Here is an 18816-nt window from a genome sequence, read left to right as displayed (position 1 = left end):
GTATTTGGATTGTTGTTATAGAAACATATACCCATGTCTTCTACCTTTGCTCCCTCTTTTCCTATAGCACGTACTAACAGCATCACCCCATTCTCTGCCACACAGCACTGTATACTTGTTTCAGCATTTCTCACATTGTAATAAAAGTGTTTGTGTTACCACTTCCACTCCCACAACAAACTAGTGTCTCTGAGTTCTTCAAAGGCACAGACCAAGCCTTCCTCATGTTCTAGTTCCTATGGCGCCTAGCACAGTACTCTTAGCACATCGTAAATGTGCACTGAATTTTTAATAATAAGGAAAGTGTCTTTTTGATTCCTGTAGAGCATGATGGATAAAAAGCCTATAATTCAGCTTTTACTGTTGAGTCTGTTGAAAGAATTTAGATTTTGGTCTGTGCTTATATATGCCAGTTGTCCATCTGAAACAATTAACTAGTGTGTGATTGTCATTTTTGTTTTACTTTTTAAGTAAAAACGTATAGTCAAAAAAAAGACCTGTGAGAAGAGAAAAATAGAAAATAAATTAGTATAATGGATTAGGAGGCAAGACCGAAAAACCACCCACTACTGTGCAATAGACAAAGTATCTGAAAAATAATGGTAAGTAAAGGCAGTAGATAACATAGTATTAAAAGACCTTTGGAATCAACAGATCTTTAGGTTTGAATCATAACTGCCTTTTGGTACCTATATATTCCTTTGTAAATCTCAATTTCCTCATCTTTAAAATGGGGATAATACCACCTGCCTTTCTTAACATTTAGTACGTAAAGCCATTGTGCCGTGCCCGGCACAGAGTCAGAGCTCCATAAATTGTGGCTGTTGTTGTATTCTTAGAAATACTGCCAACCTAAAGGAAGCTACTGGCTATAGTTTCTGTGTGGGATTCTTGAAAAGTGCTTTTTAAAGAGCAAAAAGAGAAGAAAAGCAAGAAGACAAGGAAAAGACCTGATTCAGTTATGGAAAGGTTAGCCTTTAGGCATACCCTGTATTTTCAGTTTCTCTGCCTGGTGCTACTACACTCCTTTCCTTGTTGCAAGTTAGAGTTCTGTTCACTTGAGTGGGAGGCATTTGCTTTGGGCATTTTTCTTGGGGTTAATACTGTGCAGGACTTTTTTTTAATCAGACATCAGACAAAATTTCAAAATAATCATTTGCGGATTTAGGAAACCTCAGAGGTGATGGCAAGGAGCCTCAGTCCCTCTTCTGGCTTAGAGGAGGGAGTAACACTGGGTTCAGGTGCGCTGCTGGAACGCTTTGGGTCTTCTGGAGTTGCCTCAGTCCAACTTACAGGCATTCCTCTGAGATACTGGGGGTTCAGTTCCAGACCATCACAGTAAAGCCAGTCACAGGAATGTTTTGGTTTCCCAGTGCATATAAAAGTTATGTTTATGCTATACTGTAGTCTGTTAAGTGTGTGATAGGATTATGTGTAAAAAAACAATGTACAGACTTTAATTAAAAAATACTTTATTGCTAAAAAAATGCTAACCATCATCTGAGACTTCAGCGAGTCAGTCTTTGTGCTGGTGGAGGGTCTTGCCTCAGTGTTGGTGGCTGCTGATTGATCAGGGTGGTGGTGCTGAAGCTGGGCTGGCGGCGGCAGTTTCTTAAAATAAGACAGCAGTGAAGTTTCCTGCTTCGATTGACTCTTCCTATCACGAACTATTTCTCGGTAGCCCGCAATGATGTTTGATAGCATTTTACCCACAGTAGAACTTCTTTCAAAATTGGAGTCAGTCCTCTCAAACCCTGCCACTGCTTCATCAACTAAGTTTATGTCATGTCATTTCAACAGTCTTCACAGTATCTTCACCAGGAGTAGATTCCATCTCAAGAACCCACTTTCTCTGCTCATCCATAAAAAGGAACTTCTCATTCCTTAAAGTTTTATCATGAGATTGCAGCAATTCAGTCCCATCTTCAGGCTCCATTTCTAATTCTAGTTCTCTTGCTGTTTCCATCACATCTGCAGTTACTTTCTCCACTCAAGTCTTAAACCCTTCAAAGTCATCTATGAGTGTTGAAATCAGCTTCTTCCAAACTCCTGTTAATGTTGATATTTTGACCTTTTCCCACAAATCACGAATGTTCTTAATGGCATCTAGAATGGTGAATACTTTCCAGGTTTTCAATTTACTTTGCCCAGATCCATCATCTGTGGCAGCTATAACCTTACAAAATGTTTTTCTTAAATAAGAAGACGAGAAAGTAAAAATTACTCCTTGATCCATGGGCTGCAGAATGAATGTTGTGTTAGCAGGCATGACAACAACATGAATCTCATTGTACATCCCCATCAGAGCTCTTGGATGAATGGGTGCATTGTCAATGAACAGTAATATTTTGAAAGGAATCTTTTTTTTTGAGCATTAAGTCTCAACGGTATGCTTAAACTATTCAGTAAACCATGTTGTAAACAGATGCTTTTGTTATTCCACTTATAGAGCACGGGCAGAGTAGATTTAGCATAATTCTTAAGGGTTCTAGGATTTTCAGGTTGGTAGATGAGCATAGGCTTCAACTTAAAGTCACCAGTTGCATTAGCCCCTAACAAGAGAGTCAGCCTGTCCTTTGAAGCCAGGCAATGACTTCTCCTCTCTAGCTGTGAAAGTCCTATAGATGGTATCTTTATTCAACTTAAGGCTGTTTCATCTACATTGAAAATCTAGCCTGGTGTAGCGACCTTCATTCATTACCTTCACTAGATCTTCTGGATACCTTGCTACAGCTTCTACAACAGCACTTGCCGCTTCGCCTTGCACGTTTATGTTATGGAGACGGCTTCTTTCCTTAAACCTCATGAACCAACCTCTGCGGGCTTCAAACTTATCTTCTGCAGCTTCCTCACCTCTCTCAGCCTTCATAGAATCAACGGTAATTAGGGCCTTGCTCTGGATCAGGCTTTGGCTTAAGGGAATGTTGTGGCTGGTTTGATCTCATATCTAAACTACTAAAACTTTCTCCATGTCAGCAGTAAGGCTGTTTTGCTTTCTTATCATTTGTGTGTTCACGGGAGTAGCATTTTGAATTTTGTTTAGGAACTTTAACTTTGCATTCACAACTTGGCTGACTGGCTCAAGAGGCCTAGCTTTTGGCCTGTCTTGGCTTTAAACATGCCTTCCTCACTAAGCTTAAACATTTCTAGCTTTTGATTTAAAGTGTGAGATGTGAAACACTTCCTTTAACTTGAACACTTAGAGGCCATTCATTGTAGTGTTATTAGTTGCTTAATTTCAGTGCTGTTGTGTCTCAGGGAATGGAGAGGCCCAAGGAGAGGAAGAGAGACCAGGGAACACGCTGGTAGGTCAGAACACACAGAATATTTGTTAAGTTCGCTGTCTGGTATGGGCAAGGTTTGTGGCTCTCCAAAACAATTGCTATAGTAACATCAAGGACCACTGATCACAGATACAATAATGAAAATACAATACAAATGCAATGATGAAAAAGTTTGAAATATTGCAAGACTTGCCAAAACGTGACACAGAGACACAAAGTGAGCAAATGCTGTTGGAAAAATGGCGCCGATAGACTTGCTTCACGTAGAGTTGCCACAGATCTTCAATTTGTAAAAACAAACAAAAAAACAGTATCCAAGAAGCTCAGTAAAACAACGTATGCCTATAATAACAGCTGGTACTCTGAAGTTGAACTTTTCAAGCCCTGACCTTAGCTATCGTTGACCCTAAAATGTAAGAAGCAGTAATATTTACAATCAGAAGCAAATTACAGCTTTGCTAAAGTGAGCAAATCTAACTCAAAGAATGATTCTCATTTATGAATTTTTAAAAATCTTAGAAGCAGAGAAGTCTCTTAATAGGTGCCACTGGACTTCCCTGATGGCACAGTGGTTAAGAATCCACCTGCCAGTGCAGGGGACACGGGTTCAAACTCTGGTCCGGGAAATTCCCACATGCTTCGGAGCAACTAAGCCCGTGCGCCACAACTACTGAGCCCGAGTGCCACGCGCCTAGAGCCCGTGTTCTGCCGCAAGAGAAGCCACTGCAATGAGAAGCCCACGCACCGCAACGAAGAGTAGCCCCCGCTCGCCGCAACTAGAGAAAGCCTGTGTGCAGCAATGAAGACCCAATGCAGCCATAAATAGATAAATAAATAGATAAATAATAATAAATAAATCAATAAATATTTTTTTAAAAACACCTGAGTTAAAAAAATATATAGGTGCCACTTCCTGCCCTTTAGCTTCTGTTGTTATTCCTAGTTACCGTAGTGGGTTGTTTTTTCTTTAAAGACCCTAGTCATTTGATGTTAAGTACCAGTTATCCTCAATTTGTATTATTGGGAATGATTTTTTACCACATGGTTTTCTTATGATACCTAGCTGGCTTGAGCATGTCGACCTTTTCTTTTCTCATATAAAATTTTGTAAGCACGTTACTTGAGTATCTGTTATTTTCATAAATTGTACTTTTGCCTACTCTGCGATAGGAAGGCTTATTTCCAAGCTGATCATTGGATTCTGTACATCTGTGGCTTGGTTGTATGGCTGTGTGTAGCCAGAAGCCAAATACAGAGTAAAGTTTACATAATGACTGGAGAACACTTAATTGCTGACATTTGAATTACTTTAGAGGTTATGGAAATAGTGACCAGTAGTAATTATTAAAATATTTTTCCCCAGTGTTCGTTTATATTTCCTACACTGTGAAGTTTCAGCACCATGCTAACGAAAACTATTTTTGCTTATTCTAGTCCAGCAGAATCTGAAAAAAAAAAATTGGATAATAAAGACATAGACCACCAATTTTAGGATGACTATTTCTTTGAGAAGTACATTTCTTCCTAATTTTAAAATGTAGCATTTTCAAGAGTTTTACAAAGGGGGTACTCTTAGGAAAATAGTTGTCTGGCACTTCAAGGAGACAAGATATAGGAAAACACAGCAAAAGAGATTTAAGTTATACACAGAGAAATTGTTCCCCCAAATTAGAGGCCTAGAAGAGGTAAACCCCTTAAGAAAATAATACGACACCTATTGTCCGTAACTCCTGGTTTAGCTTAAACTACATGACCATTAATGAGAACGAGAGGGAACACTGCTGATATGAAAAGACACACAGAACTCCCACCCTGTCGTGTCCTCTGGATATTGTCCTTAAATGCTGGGACTAGGAAGAGGCTTCTTGAAAGCCTCTTGTGTGTTGTGATCTTGGACAAGGTCTTACACCCCTCTGACACCAGCTCTTGTCCTATTTATCCTAGGGTTATTTTGAGGATTAGATGAGACTGGTATAAGGCACTTAAAAATCTTTTTATAAAGTACTCTAAAATGTTCAGGACTGCCATTTTATCATGTAATTTTCATTTTTCTGAAAAATAGAGTATTTCAGTTTTTGTGCTCGTTTCATAAATTCTTTGTGTTTTGTTTTGTTGTGTTTTTTTTTTGCGTTATGTGGGCCTCTCACTGTTGCGGCCTCTCCCGTTGCGGAGCACAGGCTCCGGACGCGCAGGCTCAGCGGCCATGGCTCACGGGCCCAGCCGCTCCGCTGCATGTGGGATCCTCCCGGACCGGGGCATGAACCCGCGTCCCCTGCACCGGCAGGCGGACTCCCAACCACTGCGCCACCAGGGAAGCCCTGTGTTTAGTTTTTAAGGGAATCCTTTTTGCTCAGTGGCAATAACTCCTTGTATAACAGCACATAGAAAACACTGAGTAGAAGTGGTTTCTCACTGGAGTGAGTTGATGCCCACAGGTGGTGCTCAGCCAGCTCTCGGGACAAGGGGCTGGCCACGTCTTTTTGGCCACCAACACATGCTTCGGGGAAGGGATCCCACAGGTGATAGGAGGGTGTCCACTTCATTTGTTGGGATTTAGTCAGAAAGCTAGTTAAAAGTAATTATTTGGGGGAGCAGTCTCCATCACTGTAAACTTAAACCTTACAGCTCTTTACTTCCAGCGATCAATGGTAAAGTGCTACCTAATTTACCTGGCAGTTACAATGGAAAAACTAACAAACATTTCTGAAAATAATTTTGTAATCCCAGAAAATGAAGTAACCCTTTCAGGAGGTTTTTATAAAAGCTTTTGGCTAGGCCTGATGTGTTTTAAATGCCTGAATTCACTATTTCTGTTCTATCATTTCTACAGAATAAAAGCCCTTTAACTTAAAAAAAAAATCATTTGACAATTATTTTTCTCATGCTAAAATAAAATTTTTAATGAGGAAAATTTTTTTCCCATTTTGCAGATATTTTGAAAAACAGTTTGAACTGTCAGAACAAACAAAATTACCAATGTTTCTTCATTGTCGGAACTCACATGCTGAATTTTTGGGTGAGTTAAAGCTAAAATCTCATTTAAAATTTAAGAATTTGCAGATATCAAGCTATTTGCTAAAGCTAAAATCTCATTTAAAATTTAAGAATTTGCAGAGATCACATTGTTTCTGTTTTAAATTCACAGACATAATGAGAAGGAATAGAGATCGGTGTGTAGGTGGAGTGGTAAGTATAGAAACTGCTTTTAATAAATATGTTGGCCTCTAGAAAGTGATTCAGATGTCAGCAATAAAGTTACGAAGGTTCTGCTCTCTCTTATTAAAAGGGTGTATAAATTTACTGTTAAATCTATAGATCAGATATGGTACAAACATAAACCACACTATTTTAGTTACATTTACTTTGTTCAGAGTACAAGAATGAGTACAGAATTCTGTTCACAAGAAAACCCCGTGAATTTAGTCCTGCACATTGTAATAGTCTGCATGATCTTCTTTTTCTCTGCTTCTTCCATCAGCTGTTCTTTAGTGTTCTTCAATTTAAATTTTGAGCAAAATATAAACGAAATTTAATAATATTTTAGCACTCTTTTCAGGTTTGTCTTCTTAATTTCTTGTGAACTGCATTTATTTACTATTACCACTCTGATTAGAGACACGTTCTCATTTCTGTAGTTTGCTTCTGCTCGAAACACTTCTCTATGGTCATTTCAGTCATTAGTCTTGAGACAGTTCCATAAATATTATCTGTCTATCACTTAGCTTGGGTATCCATAGCAGTGATTTTTAATTTTTTTTTTTTTTTTTTTTTTGGATCATGGACTCCTTTGAAAATCTGCCTCAGAAAAATGCTCATATGTACAATTTTCACATGTAATTTTAGGAGAGACTCACTGGTCTCTAGCAAAAAAGCTGTTATCCACATGTAAGTGGACTTTCTCAGTTCAGGCCTGTGTTGTTAAAGGGTCAGCTGTAGTTTAAAAAACTTAACAGCAGCAACAAATCCAACCTAAATGTTTGACTTTTATCAAAAGAAAATTGCCAAATAAAGAATTAATAACTAATTTTCTAAAATGGTTTATGAGGGTCTTATTTAAAATTATCATACTGATGGAGGCTATGTTTTCTTTCTAGTCAGCTGGAAGTGCTGAGGGGAAGAACAAACCCTTTTGAGCAGCTGTGTAACAGTTATTTTTGAGAAACATGTTACCCACAGTGTATTCATACTCTCTGGATGCTATATTAACGTGACTTCACTTGTTAGGTGTGTTTAAAGGAGTCTTGTCACTTATTGTTTTGATAAATACATCTGAAGTGTGAAAAATTTTGCTTTAACTCCTTTATCTTTGAAGGAGAAAAATTCCATCTCAACCCTTTTTGCTTGCTGAGCTGATATTATTGACTGTATAACAATTTACAGTTCCTTAGCAATGTTCTTACAATCTCTTTATACATCTTAAATTTTTCTCTTAAAATTCACTTCTCTTCTAGAAAAAAAAAAAGAATCCTGTAACAGAAAAATTGAACATTTAAAAATATTTTTTAAATAGTCTTGTAACATTTTACCTTTTCCTCATGCTTTTGCCTAGAATGTGGCTCTCTCCTCCAGTCCCCTTTCCTGGAGGTACAGCAGTAGTGCTGGTGCAAAAACCTCAGCACAGCCACAGACAGAAATTCTAGGCAGCCGTCTCCTTGCCTCATCACATTGGAGATGATGACAGGTTATAATTGTGAAATTTGATTTGAAAATAAAAATTGTAGGGGCCACATGTGAAACCCCATGTTCAGAAAACCCCTACTGCGTTTATATTTTTGCTTAGACAGTCCTATTAATGTTATTTAGAATTTTAAAGAAAAGTAATTATTATAATAAAATTATGCCTTCATGTCCTTAGGTGCATTCATTTGACGGTACCAAGGAAGCAGCAGCTGCTTTGATGGACTTGGGTCTCTACATAGGATTTAATGGTTGGTAGGTCCTTGAGTTGTTTTTTGGTTTTCGTTTTTTTAACTTTTATATTAAGCAGATTCCTTAAATTGTTTTATAGGGAATTGCTGATAAAGATTTAAATTTGTTTTTATTAAAATTTGTGTGTTTTGCATTGACCTTGGTCTGTGAATTTTAGTGATAAATGTAAGAAATTAAACAGTATGTTACTATTACAAATTAAAGCTTGAAAGCTATAAACTGCTATCCTGTGTTCCAGTAATGGAAAACAATTTTCTGTTGAGGTTAGCAGGTACCTTTCTCTAGCAATGCAGTTTATTCTCAGATCAGTTTATCCCTTTAAAACGTATGTGTTCACAGCATTGCATATACATATACACAAGTGATGTCCACCTGTGGGGGAAAGGTCATACTATGACATAATCGTCTTCTGTATCTCTGTAGGCCAAGAAACTGAGGCTCAGAGAAGTTAAACAGGTGTAAAGTCACTCAAAGTGTGAGAACCTGTATCCTCTTCCTCACTTGGTGACCTTCCTGCTGTTATACACACTAAAACCTCATGCACCCAGTACAGTCTGCTAGCACAGCTGGGTCCCTGGGCTCATTTTCTTCCAAATAATTTGGTGAGCTTCTACCAGTGTCTTTCCTCAGGTTATCAGTGTAGCTCATGAAATAAACTGCAAAATAAATTGCAAAATGTAAGACTTCCTTTCCCTCTTCAGTGTTTCATTTCCTTAAAATCACTACTTTTCCAAGTACTTTTATTTTATTTATTTTTTTTTTTACTAAACTCCACTTTGGAAAATAGAATCATGAAATTAATTATTTGCTATAGAGTTCAGACTTATTTAAATGTCCTAGATGCTTCTTTCATATTTTAAATAAATTGATGATTTAATTAATTTATATATTAATATGGAAATAATGCATGCATAAAGTAGTACTAAAAGACTTATAAACAGTCTCCCAACATGCCATCTACCCCAAGTTAATTTTTCCAGAGCCAACCACTTTACTCTTTATCACCTTGTATCTAAATATTACATATATGCTATTAACTCTTAATTCATTCCCTTTGTCTATTTCCATTAAGGTGTTTGAGCACTTTAGTTCTTTATCCAATACTGCCCCCCACCTCCATTATTTCCTCTATAGCCCTCTCAGTGTAGTTATTTGAGAATTTTTGGTTATATGCATATTACGTGTTTTCATTATTATGTCTATGTAAAATATTGTTGACTGCTAAACCATGTGATGTACCACTTTTTTATTTTCCTGGAGTAACTTTCCTCATATTTTTATTTACTTGGCTTTCTTCAAAACTTGAAGCCTTCTTCACACTTTTCAACAACTCTGTAAAATGCTTTTTTCTATTTTTCCACATAAGGAAACCTGTGTGGTTAATCAGATAATTCGTTAGTTCCTGACCCTTCTATCTTTCTGCTACAGTTTGGACTAGTGTCTTTTCTGTGATAGAACTCCTATTTTTAAATCCCATGTATTCTATTTTGTTTTGATGGAACACATGTTTGCAAATGAATTAATTCTGCTCTTCATCTTGAAAGTTTACCTGGATAGTCAATGAAAGGGGAAAAAAAAACATACTTTCACTTGATATTTTTTCTAGGCATAAAATTCTAGATTAGAGATCATTTTCACTGAGGATTTACAATATTCCAGTTCTAGGTTCCAGTCTCTATTCTGTTTCCCAATATATTACCTGTGACATACTTTTTTCCCTGTGGAATATTTTAGTTATTTATCTCTGGTATTATCAAAATGTGCAAAGGTGTTTTGATGGGTTTTTGTCATTCTCCACTGGCCCCTTCCAACTAGAGGCTCAACTTTGTCAGGCCTGAGAAGTTTTCTCAATTTTTTTTTTTTTTCTATTCTTTCTTTGGACCTCCCAGGCTGATACTCTGATCTCATTTTTTAAAATTATTGATTGATTGATTGATTTTTGGCTGCATTGGGTCTTTGTTGCAGTGCGTGGTCTTTCTCTAGTTGCGGCAAGCGGGGCTGCTCTTCATCGCGGTGCATGGGTTTCTTATTGCTGTGGCTTCTCTTGTTGCGGAGCACAGGCCCTAGGTGCGCGGGCTTCAGTAGTTGCACCACGTGGGCTCATTAGTTGTGGCTCACGGGCTCTAGAGCGCAGGCTCAGCAGCTGTGGTGCACGGGCTTAGTTGCTCCGTGGCATGTGGGATCTTCCTGGACCAGGGCTCTAACACGTGTCCCCTGCATTGGCAGGCGGATTCTTAACCACTGCACCACCAGGGAAGTCCCTGATCTCATTTTTTTATTCTACAATTTCTATCTAATTTTTTTCCTCCTCTCAAACAAGTGCTTTATTTTTCAACCTTTTTTTTTTGGCTGTACCACACGGCTTGCAGGATTTTAGTTCCCCAACCAGAGATCAAACCTGTGCTCCCTGCAGTGGAAGCCTGGAGTCCTAACCACTGGACTGCCAGGGAATTCCCTTTTTCAACTTTTTAAGGAAACTTACTTAAGCTTTTGTTTCCAGTCTCTGAAAGCTCTCATTTTTTTTCCTACCGTATTCTTGTTTGGTAGATGCAGCATCTTCCCATCTCTCTAAAGATATATTATATATATATGCCATTTAATGCTTTTATTTCCTCTGAGTTCCTTTTCCTCTTTGTTTTGGTCTCTATCATGATAGAGGCTTCTTCAAATGTCAGGCAGTTCTTTGCTGTATATTTTAAGAGTGAAGGGGGGAAAGCTGTTGGAAGCTCCGTGGGGAGATAGCCCATCAACTGCAGGCCCACAGATGGCCAACTGACTTTCTCGCCAGGGAATCCTTAGTGTCAGCTTGTCAAGATCTTCCTCTGGGTTTGTTCAGTTTCTCCAGAGAGGGCTCCTCTGATCCCTGGTGGGAAAATGGGATGAGAATTCATAAACATACCTATGTTCTGGAACAGGATTGTGCTGGAGAAGGGGATGTCCCCGTTCAGTAAGCAGTCAGTCTCCATTTCTAGTCCATGCCTCACCCTACCCTCCTCCGTGCTGCTTGTCTTCCAGTCCAGAGACGGCACACATCTCTCTCTCTGTCTCTGCCTCTCTCTCTTGGGCCAGGGTACAGGGCAGTTGTCATCTCTGCACCAATTTATTGGAAAGTAATCTGAGAATCCCATCTTCTCTTTACCCTGACTTTTCAAGCAATCCCCATTTCAGTCCCCTGCCCTACCCCATCCTTTCTAGGTACCTAGTTCTTCCAGTTCTTAGAACTTCCTTGGGAGAATTGGTTGGCTTATCTTCAGTATCTCTCTACAGGCACATAGCACTTAAGTCAAGTCACTTAGCACGTAAACATAGATCATTTACCACTTCTCTATCTACTTTCTGCTTTATATTTTGTGATGAGGAGTTAGAAATGTCTCCTAGTTTCATCAAAATATGCTGTTTCTTCTTATTTGGGGATGATTTTCAAGAGAAGGGGGTAGAGACCTTTATTTCACAAACTTGAACTGTACATCTGTCTTAGAGGTTTCTAAGTGATCTTGAGTTTATAAAGACTTGGCTTTAAGCTAATTACTTGAGATTTTGTCTCCTACATTAACTCAGAATTAATGGGTCAGTAGTTTAGTCGAAGTCAATATTTCTATTCTTTTGAAATTCAGTTTAGAGTAGTCTTAATCTGAGTTTCTGGGGTATGGTAATTTAATCTGTTTACATTATGATATAGTCTTTGGTTTCTAAAGATTAAATTAGAATTTTTCCCCCCAAGAAAATGGGAAAGTTTCAGATTTGACCACAGAATTATGCACATGCTCTTCCTTAAATGGGAAACCTTAATAGAGATTCTGGCTTTGATTAAAAATATTTCTTCTGATAGTATATAGTTCTGTATTTAGATCAGTTTTTTTTAACTGATGTGTAGTTTATTTAAATATTGTTTCAAGTGTACAGCAAAGTGATTCAGTTATACATCTTTTCCATTATAGTTTATGACAAGATATTGAATACAGTTCCCCGTGCTATACAGCAAATCCTTCTCGTTTGTCTATTTATATATGGTAGTGTACATTTGTTAATACCATACTCCCAGTTTATCCCTCCCCACCTCCCTTTCCCCTTTGGTAACCGTAAGTTTGTTTCCTATGTCTGTGTAGATCAGTTTTTACAAGCATTAATATATGTAGGAAAAGAGTCAATCGGACAATTTGTTTTCATGAGATTAAAAATATGCAAATACTCCAAAAATTTGGTCATGTTTTAAATTTAGTATCCATATCAAATATATCAGCATATTTTAGAAAATATATTGACCAAGTATCAAGCTGGCTGAAAATAAGAATTTTGTTTTTTTCTAGAGAACACTAACAAAAGGCTGGTACTTACAGTAAACCAGACACGCATTTCCCTCCTACCCCTCCTAAAATGCTGCTAAAAGAAAATTATATTCAAAAAGGAAAAGTAAAGAAAAAAAGGCCAAAGTTTTGCTAATGGAGAAATGTTTTGTAGATTTCTGGAAGACAGATTAAATTGGAAGAGAAAACTTAGACGACTGTACCACTAAAGGGCTTCAGAGGAGATGGGAGCAGGTGTAGCAGACAGAATCCCAGAAAGGCTTCAGGCTTAGAATTGCGACCAAAACAGGGTGATTGAAGGCCTATATAGAGAAAGATACCAATCCCCATATCCACTCCCATGCACAGAGTACAGAAGCAGCAAGCATTTATACTCAGGGGGAAAAGTAAATTTTTCTCAAGAAAACTGAACAAACTGGATTATTGAGGACTAAGACTTGGAATGCTTATGTCGATCCCAGAGGAAAGCATTCAGTGGGTGGGACGGGATCAGCCAGGAGTTGATAATTGATGGGGCTATAGGTAATAAATACATGGAGAAGGGGGTGCTGTGTTATTCTAGTTATGTGTACATTTGAAACTCTCCATGATGAAAAGTTATATCAAGTCCTGAAGTTAAAAATGCAACATAAGGACAGTATTAGTCATCACATATATAGCAAACCATCCCAAAACTCATTGACATATTACAGTAAACTTTTTTTTTAAACACTCATGGGTCTTTGGGTCAGCTGGGGTTTAACTGATAGAGGTGAGCTCTGCCCCAGGCTCCATGTTGGGTTCAGATCTTCACCATGTGTTTTCGTTCTGGATGCCTAGGCTGAAGAGGTAACAGTTACTTAGTGCATGCTAATCTCAGAAGATCATGAGGGTGCCATTGCAAATCACGAAAGTGCATTCCAAGCCTCTTGGCCATATCATCCCATTGGTCAAAGCAAGTCTTGAGGCCATGGCCAGATTCAGGTTCCTTCTTCCTACTAAGAAATCATGGCAAGGGTGCAGATATGTAATTCTGTCAAATGAGAGAGAATTGGAACCAATAATCCTGTCTATCTCAGGGTGTGAAAATGAAAATTCCCCAGAAAAAAAGGTATGAAAGAAACAGGGCCTCGGAGACCAATTCAGGAGTCCTAAAATTGACTAATAAAGTCCCAGAGAGAAGAAAGAAAATGAAAGAGGAAAAGTCCTGTTTTTCCATAATGTGTTCCCAGTTAGGGGTGGGGAAGAGTCTAAATTGGAAGATTCCAGCTGCCTAAATCGATGCAAAGGTTTTATGCCCGGACACGTTATCACGTTTCAGAATATCAGGAGTAATGGAAGATCTTAAAAGTTTCCAGATTTGGGGGTGGGTTGCGGTGGGGTCTAAACAGGAATAATAAAACTGGCATCTCCTAACCAGCTTTCTAGTTTCATACCATGTTAAATACTCATAGTTCTAACAGTGATTGTGATTTTCATCCTTTGTGAAGATTCTATTTCTGATTAGTGAAACATGAACCTTGAGTATCTGATTCCTTCATACCAGTGAATCCCTGGGTATTTGGCCCATAAAGAAATGGGCCATACCTTCAAATGCAGCCTTATGAGCTCTAAATTATGCAAATTACCCAGAGACACAAATAAATTCTTTTCAAAGAATTGTTTAACATAGACTGTTACAGAAAGTTATTGGACGATCAACTGATAGGCACAAAAAATTGCACCCCCTAAAAGCAGGATCTGGTTGGAATAGATCTTAATCTGGATTCTGTAAGGATGGGAATGTGCAAATAGTTTCTAAAGTATACTTCCATTGTAGCCAACCAAAGTTTTGTTTTAGGATTTTGGGTTAGTTCTGTAATCTGTTTTAGACAAGTTTATAATATGAAAAAGTTGCTGTTCATTAAATGCACCTTTTTATTTTATATATGAATAACTTTTTTTTTTCAAGCTCACTGAAAACTGAGGCTAATTTGGAAGTTCTGAAGTCAATACCTAGTGAAAAATTAATGATTGAGACTGGTAAGTTTGCTTTTAGAACTTAATTTTCATATTAAACCATACCCAAAAAGAACTAGAGAAAAGTAAACAAGTATTATTTTATTAGCATGCTCAACCTCAACAATTATACTTTTCAGGAAGTCTTTGGGAGTTGTAATGGAAAAATATTTATGCAAGCGATTTTTTCAATTTTAGAAGTCTGACTAAGCCTAAGCACTTAAAAATGGAATGTCAGACTATGTGGTAACTAAGGAGGTTGTTTTATTAAACAAGGAGTCTTAACTAAGCATTTCACCTCAGGGTTTCAAAAACTATTCAGAATTTTTTTTAAACAATGTCTTCTTTGTAATGGCTTAATTGTACAATACTTTTTAAGTAAAGTGCAAACATTTAAATCAATTGGATTTAAGAATTTTAGCAATTAATCTGCTGCCTCTCAAAGTAAGACAAAGTTAGAAGCTAAAAATTTTATCTCTACCCTGAACTCAAGGTTCTTCTTATACACATGGACTTTTTTAGTAAAGTCAAAACTGAGCCATTCTGAAGAAATCAGGTGTATTTCCTTGGGGAGTCATAAAAACTAAATTATCTTATTAAAAATACAATGGTTGTAAAATGTGTAAGCTATTATAATTCTTTATTAGAGATTTAGGTAAGTGAATAATCCCAGTATTCAAAGCCACTGTTTTTGGGACCTCCCTGGCCATCCAGTGGTTAAGCTTCCACTGGAGGGGGGAAGGGGTTCGATCCCTGGTCATCAGGGAACTAGGATCCCGCATGCCACGTGGCACGGCCAAAAAAAACAAACAACAACAAAAAACAAAAAAATCAAAGCCACTGTTTTACATTCAGTAGGGGCAAACAGAAGTTTAACTTAAATGTTTTCATGTTACAGTTGTATTTCTTTTAGCTTTAGATTTTTTAAAGCATACCATACACCAACAATACTGTTAGTGGGGAAAAAAAGACAGAAAAGTTTAAGAATTTGTACAGTTCAAGATTTTATCTTGTACTTTTCTTAAAGCTGTTTTCTGTTGCCTTTTACCGTTTTTTTAAGCTGAATCATGGTTTATATTTTAGAGGTTATATAATAGTTTATTCATTAAAAAAACAACAATTTAAAAAGGTAAAAATCTCTTTGAGAGACTTCTCTTTCTTTGCTTAACTCTAGATGCACCTTGGTGTGGAGTCAAAAGTACACATGCTGGATCAAAATATATAAAAACTTCATTTCCCACCAAAAAGAAGTGGGAAAATGGGCACTGTTTGAAAGACAGAAATGAACCCTGCCATATAATGTAAGTATTTTGTTTTTATGGTCTCCAGAACATTGAAGTCAACCATCAAATGCCATTTACAAAATGAACTCAAGGGACAGAATTAAAGTTGGGTGAAATCCAAGTGAAGTTATCAAACACCATTTTAATGCAGTGATTTGGAGGAATTCGTGCCTAATTGCTGTGTATCAGCTCCTTTTTTCATATACTCTCAACCCAGAGTGGTTTTATTACAGAGTAAGAACTTCATGTGATTTTGGTCATTTGTCATTTTGTAGGGAGGGAAAAAGATCTTAAAGCTATCCATACATAGAATCACCTTACCTGGCTTAAGTTCTGTTATCTTGCAGGTCTCCTGCTGATGTATAAAAGCATAGTCTTAGCAGAAGACCTTTTTTTAATGGTATCTGTATTTTAAGTGATTTGACAGCTTGAATGAACCTAAGAAATTACACAGTTCTTTAAGCCTCTGAACAAAAGGACAAATTATAGAAATGATTTCCTTTTTCCAACCGAGAAAAAGGGCAGAACTTTATAGAATTTTATTTCCTAGGGAAAAAAAAAACTAATTCAGAATCATTTTTTTAACTAATACAGAGCACATGTGAAAAGGGGGGTATTACACATCTAACTGCCAAGGAGCTGTACAGCATATTGTAATTTATAGGAAAAGTTTATTTTAATGGGCCCGTCATCCAGTTTCTTTTGTTGCACAAGCAGTAATTTAAATCTGACTGTATCAATCTAGTATGGCTTACCAGTTCAGGCAACTGGATATATTTATCACACATTCATAAAAATTAACATTGGATTGTTGTAGTAATTCCTTTAATATGCTCCATCTTTTTTTAGTAGTTTTAACAGGTAAGAGTATATTAGATAAGCCAGATCTAAAATTCAGTGAGCAGAAAAATAAAGAATTATTCTATGAAGATACACTGGAAAGATTTTCCTTTATTAGCATGCTGATGTTGGCAAAGACTTTAAGCCTGTAGAGCTTTAAAGCCAAAGACTTTAAAATCTGTAGGGTGAGGAATATGTTTAAACTCTGAGTAGGAAAGAAACACTTGTAATTTTTATGAAATGTAGGTACTTGCAAGTTCAGTCAAGACATTTCAGTAATTCTTTGGAGATTTAAAAGGACACTAGAGACAAGAAACTGGCCGTTTTCCAGCAGCCAGCTTAGAGGAAGTAGTTGCCAGCAGTGTTATCTGTTGGTTTTCCACCACTGCCCTAATCGTTAAGTGAAAGTATAGCTGTTGACTTTAGCTGCATATTTTCAAGACAAAATTTTAAGGTGTTTCTAAATGCAGACTATTAAGAACCAAGAAGGCTTTTGAGTATCTACTGCAATCATGAATACCAGTTCTGAGTAGGCAGAGCTTGGGAAAATCAACATTTGCAAACTGAAAAATTTTAAACCACATTTCAGAAATACACATGCCCCTAGTCGAATGCTAAATACTAATTAGCAAGTTAATTCCTACTTACAAAGTCATTTTTATAAACTCCATCTGTTAAAAGAGTTTTATGTTCTAATTATTTGTATAGAGATCTCTGCCCCCCTGCCCCCATTAGATTATAAATTACTTGAAATACATTTTGGAGCTCTTGCCAAATATCAGGAAAGGTACAAGTTACTGAGACTACACAGAAGAATCAAGACCGTTCCCACCCTCATCCCACCAGATGAGTAGGTACACTGTGCCAGGCACTTTGGTTAAGGCGTTAACCAAGTCTGACAAGGATCCTCCTAGAGCAAACAAGCAGATAAAAAGCATAAGCCAAGATAGGAGTGCTGTTATAGAGGTATGAACATATAACTGGGACCATAGGACAGAGCAGCTGCCTGCCCTGAGGGGAAATGGAGTGCTTAACTAAGGTGACATTTCATCTGTTTACTAAGTTGGACCAGGAGTTAGGCCAGACCAAGACAAACACCTTCAGCGAAGGCAGACTGAGGAAGAGCTTGGAACAATGACTGCAGTGTGGCATAAAGTAGGATGCTCGGTAAGTGATAGGGAAGGTACTGTAAGGCCAGAGAGTGAGGGCTTTTGTGTGCCACCCTTAGGAATTTAGATTTTATCAGAACCCAAAGGATTTTAAGCAGGAAAGCTATTAAGTGGTATCAGTGTGGAGAAAGGACCAGAAGGGAGATTAGATTGGTGGCAGGAATCATACTGATTTCCCAGTATTATGTATTAATTTCCAATTCCAAGTAGTTAATAGAAGAAAAATCTAGTTTGCTAAGAAAACTGAATCTTTAGTGTCACTTTCAGTGTTAACAGATTTGCTTTTAGCCTATTTTGACTGTCAGATAAAAACTGTGTAGTCAGTTCATTTAATATAAACAAGGCTTTTGTTACTCCTATAGAATTTAAAAGTTCCAGTTAATCTCTAATCTCTGTCCCTGATTCCTTTAGGTGTTCATATTTTAAAAACCCATAAAGGGAACAAAAAGCTTAAGACAAAGAATATTTCAATGTTTAATTCTGACTTTGAACTTTTTAATTCATGTATAAGAAATATTGTCTACATATAATATTGCTAGAAAACAGCTACTGATAATTATCATTATTCTAGGCAAAGAAACAGATTCACACCTTTCTGTTGAAGGGAAAAACATAGGACGTTCTCTCTCCCCATCCCCCCTAATAACCATACATTGTTCTAAGTAACTTGCTCTAACTTCCTTTGTTGTCACTCTGCTGGTGGTGATGCAGCAATTTCTTGCTGTCCTTTACGACCAGTTCTCTAAGCAGTGGCTTTCAAACTTTAACTGCTATCCACACTGTGGTACCACACAGTACCACACTGTGACCCAGTACACTTACATGTATAAATAAAACCCAGACAAAAATGAAACTACTTCCCTTACTGGATGCAGTGTGCTTTTCCTTTTCATTTTTTAAAAGCGCATCATGACCCATGAATGTGTAATTAACCCACAGTTTAAAAGGACTCTTCATTTCCACTGGGTTAATTCCGTAATTGTGGTACACATAATATGGGCTGGTTTTGTAATTTACTTGAACCTGGTGC

General features: G+C 37.4%; 1 protein-coding gene across 1 annotated transcript in view; it reads left to right on the top strand.

Moving 5' to 3' along the window:
• Positions 1-18816, top strand: part of TATDN1 (TatD DNase domain containing 1) — a 28204-nt gene that overhangs the window by 8953 nt on the left and 435 nt on the right. The window contains exons 7-11 of the mRNA XM_007456068.1: positions 6215-6300; positions 6430-6470; positions 8140-8216; positions 14448-14518; positions 15669-15795. Of these exons, the coding sequence (XP_007456130.1) occupies positions 6215-6300; positions 6430-6470; positions 8140-8216; positions 14448-14518; positions 15669-15795 (402 nt within the window). The remainder of the gene's footprint in view (positions 1-6214; positions 6301-6429; positions 6471-8139; positions 8217-14447; positions 14519-15668; positions 15796-18816) is intronic.

Source organism: Lipotes vexillifer, unplaced genomic scaffold (assembly GCF_000442215.2).
Source record: "Lipotes vexillifer unplaced genomic scaffold, Lipotes_vexillifer_v1.1 scaffold84, whole genome shotgun sequence".
In the NCBI taxonomy this organism is placed as follows: Eukaryota; Metazoa; Chordata; class Mammalia; order Artiodactyla; family Lipotidae; genus Lipotes; species Lipotes vexillifer.
This window is presented reverse-complemented; position numbering and strand designations above follow the sequence as displayed.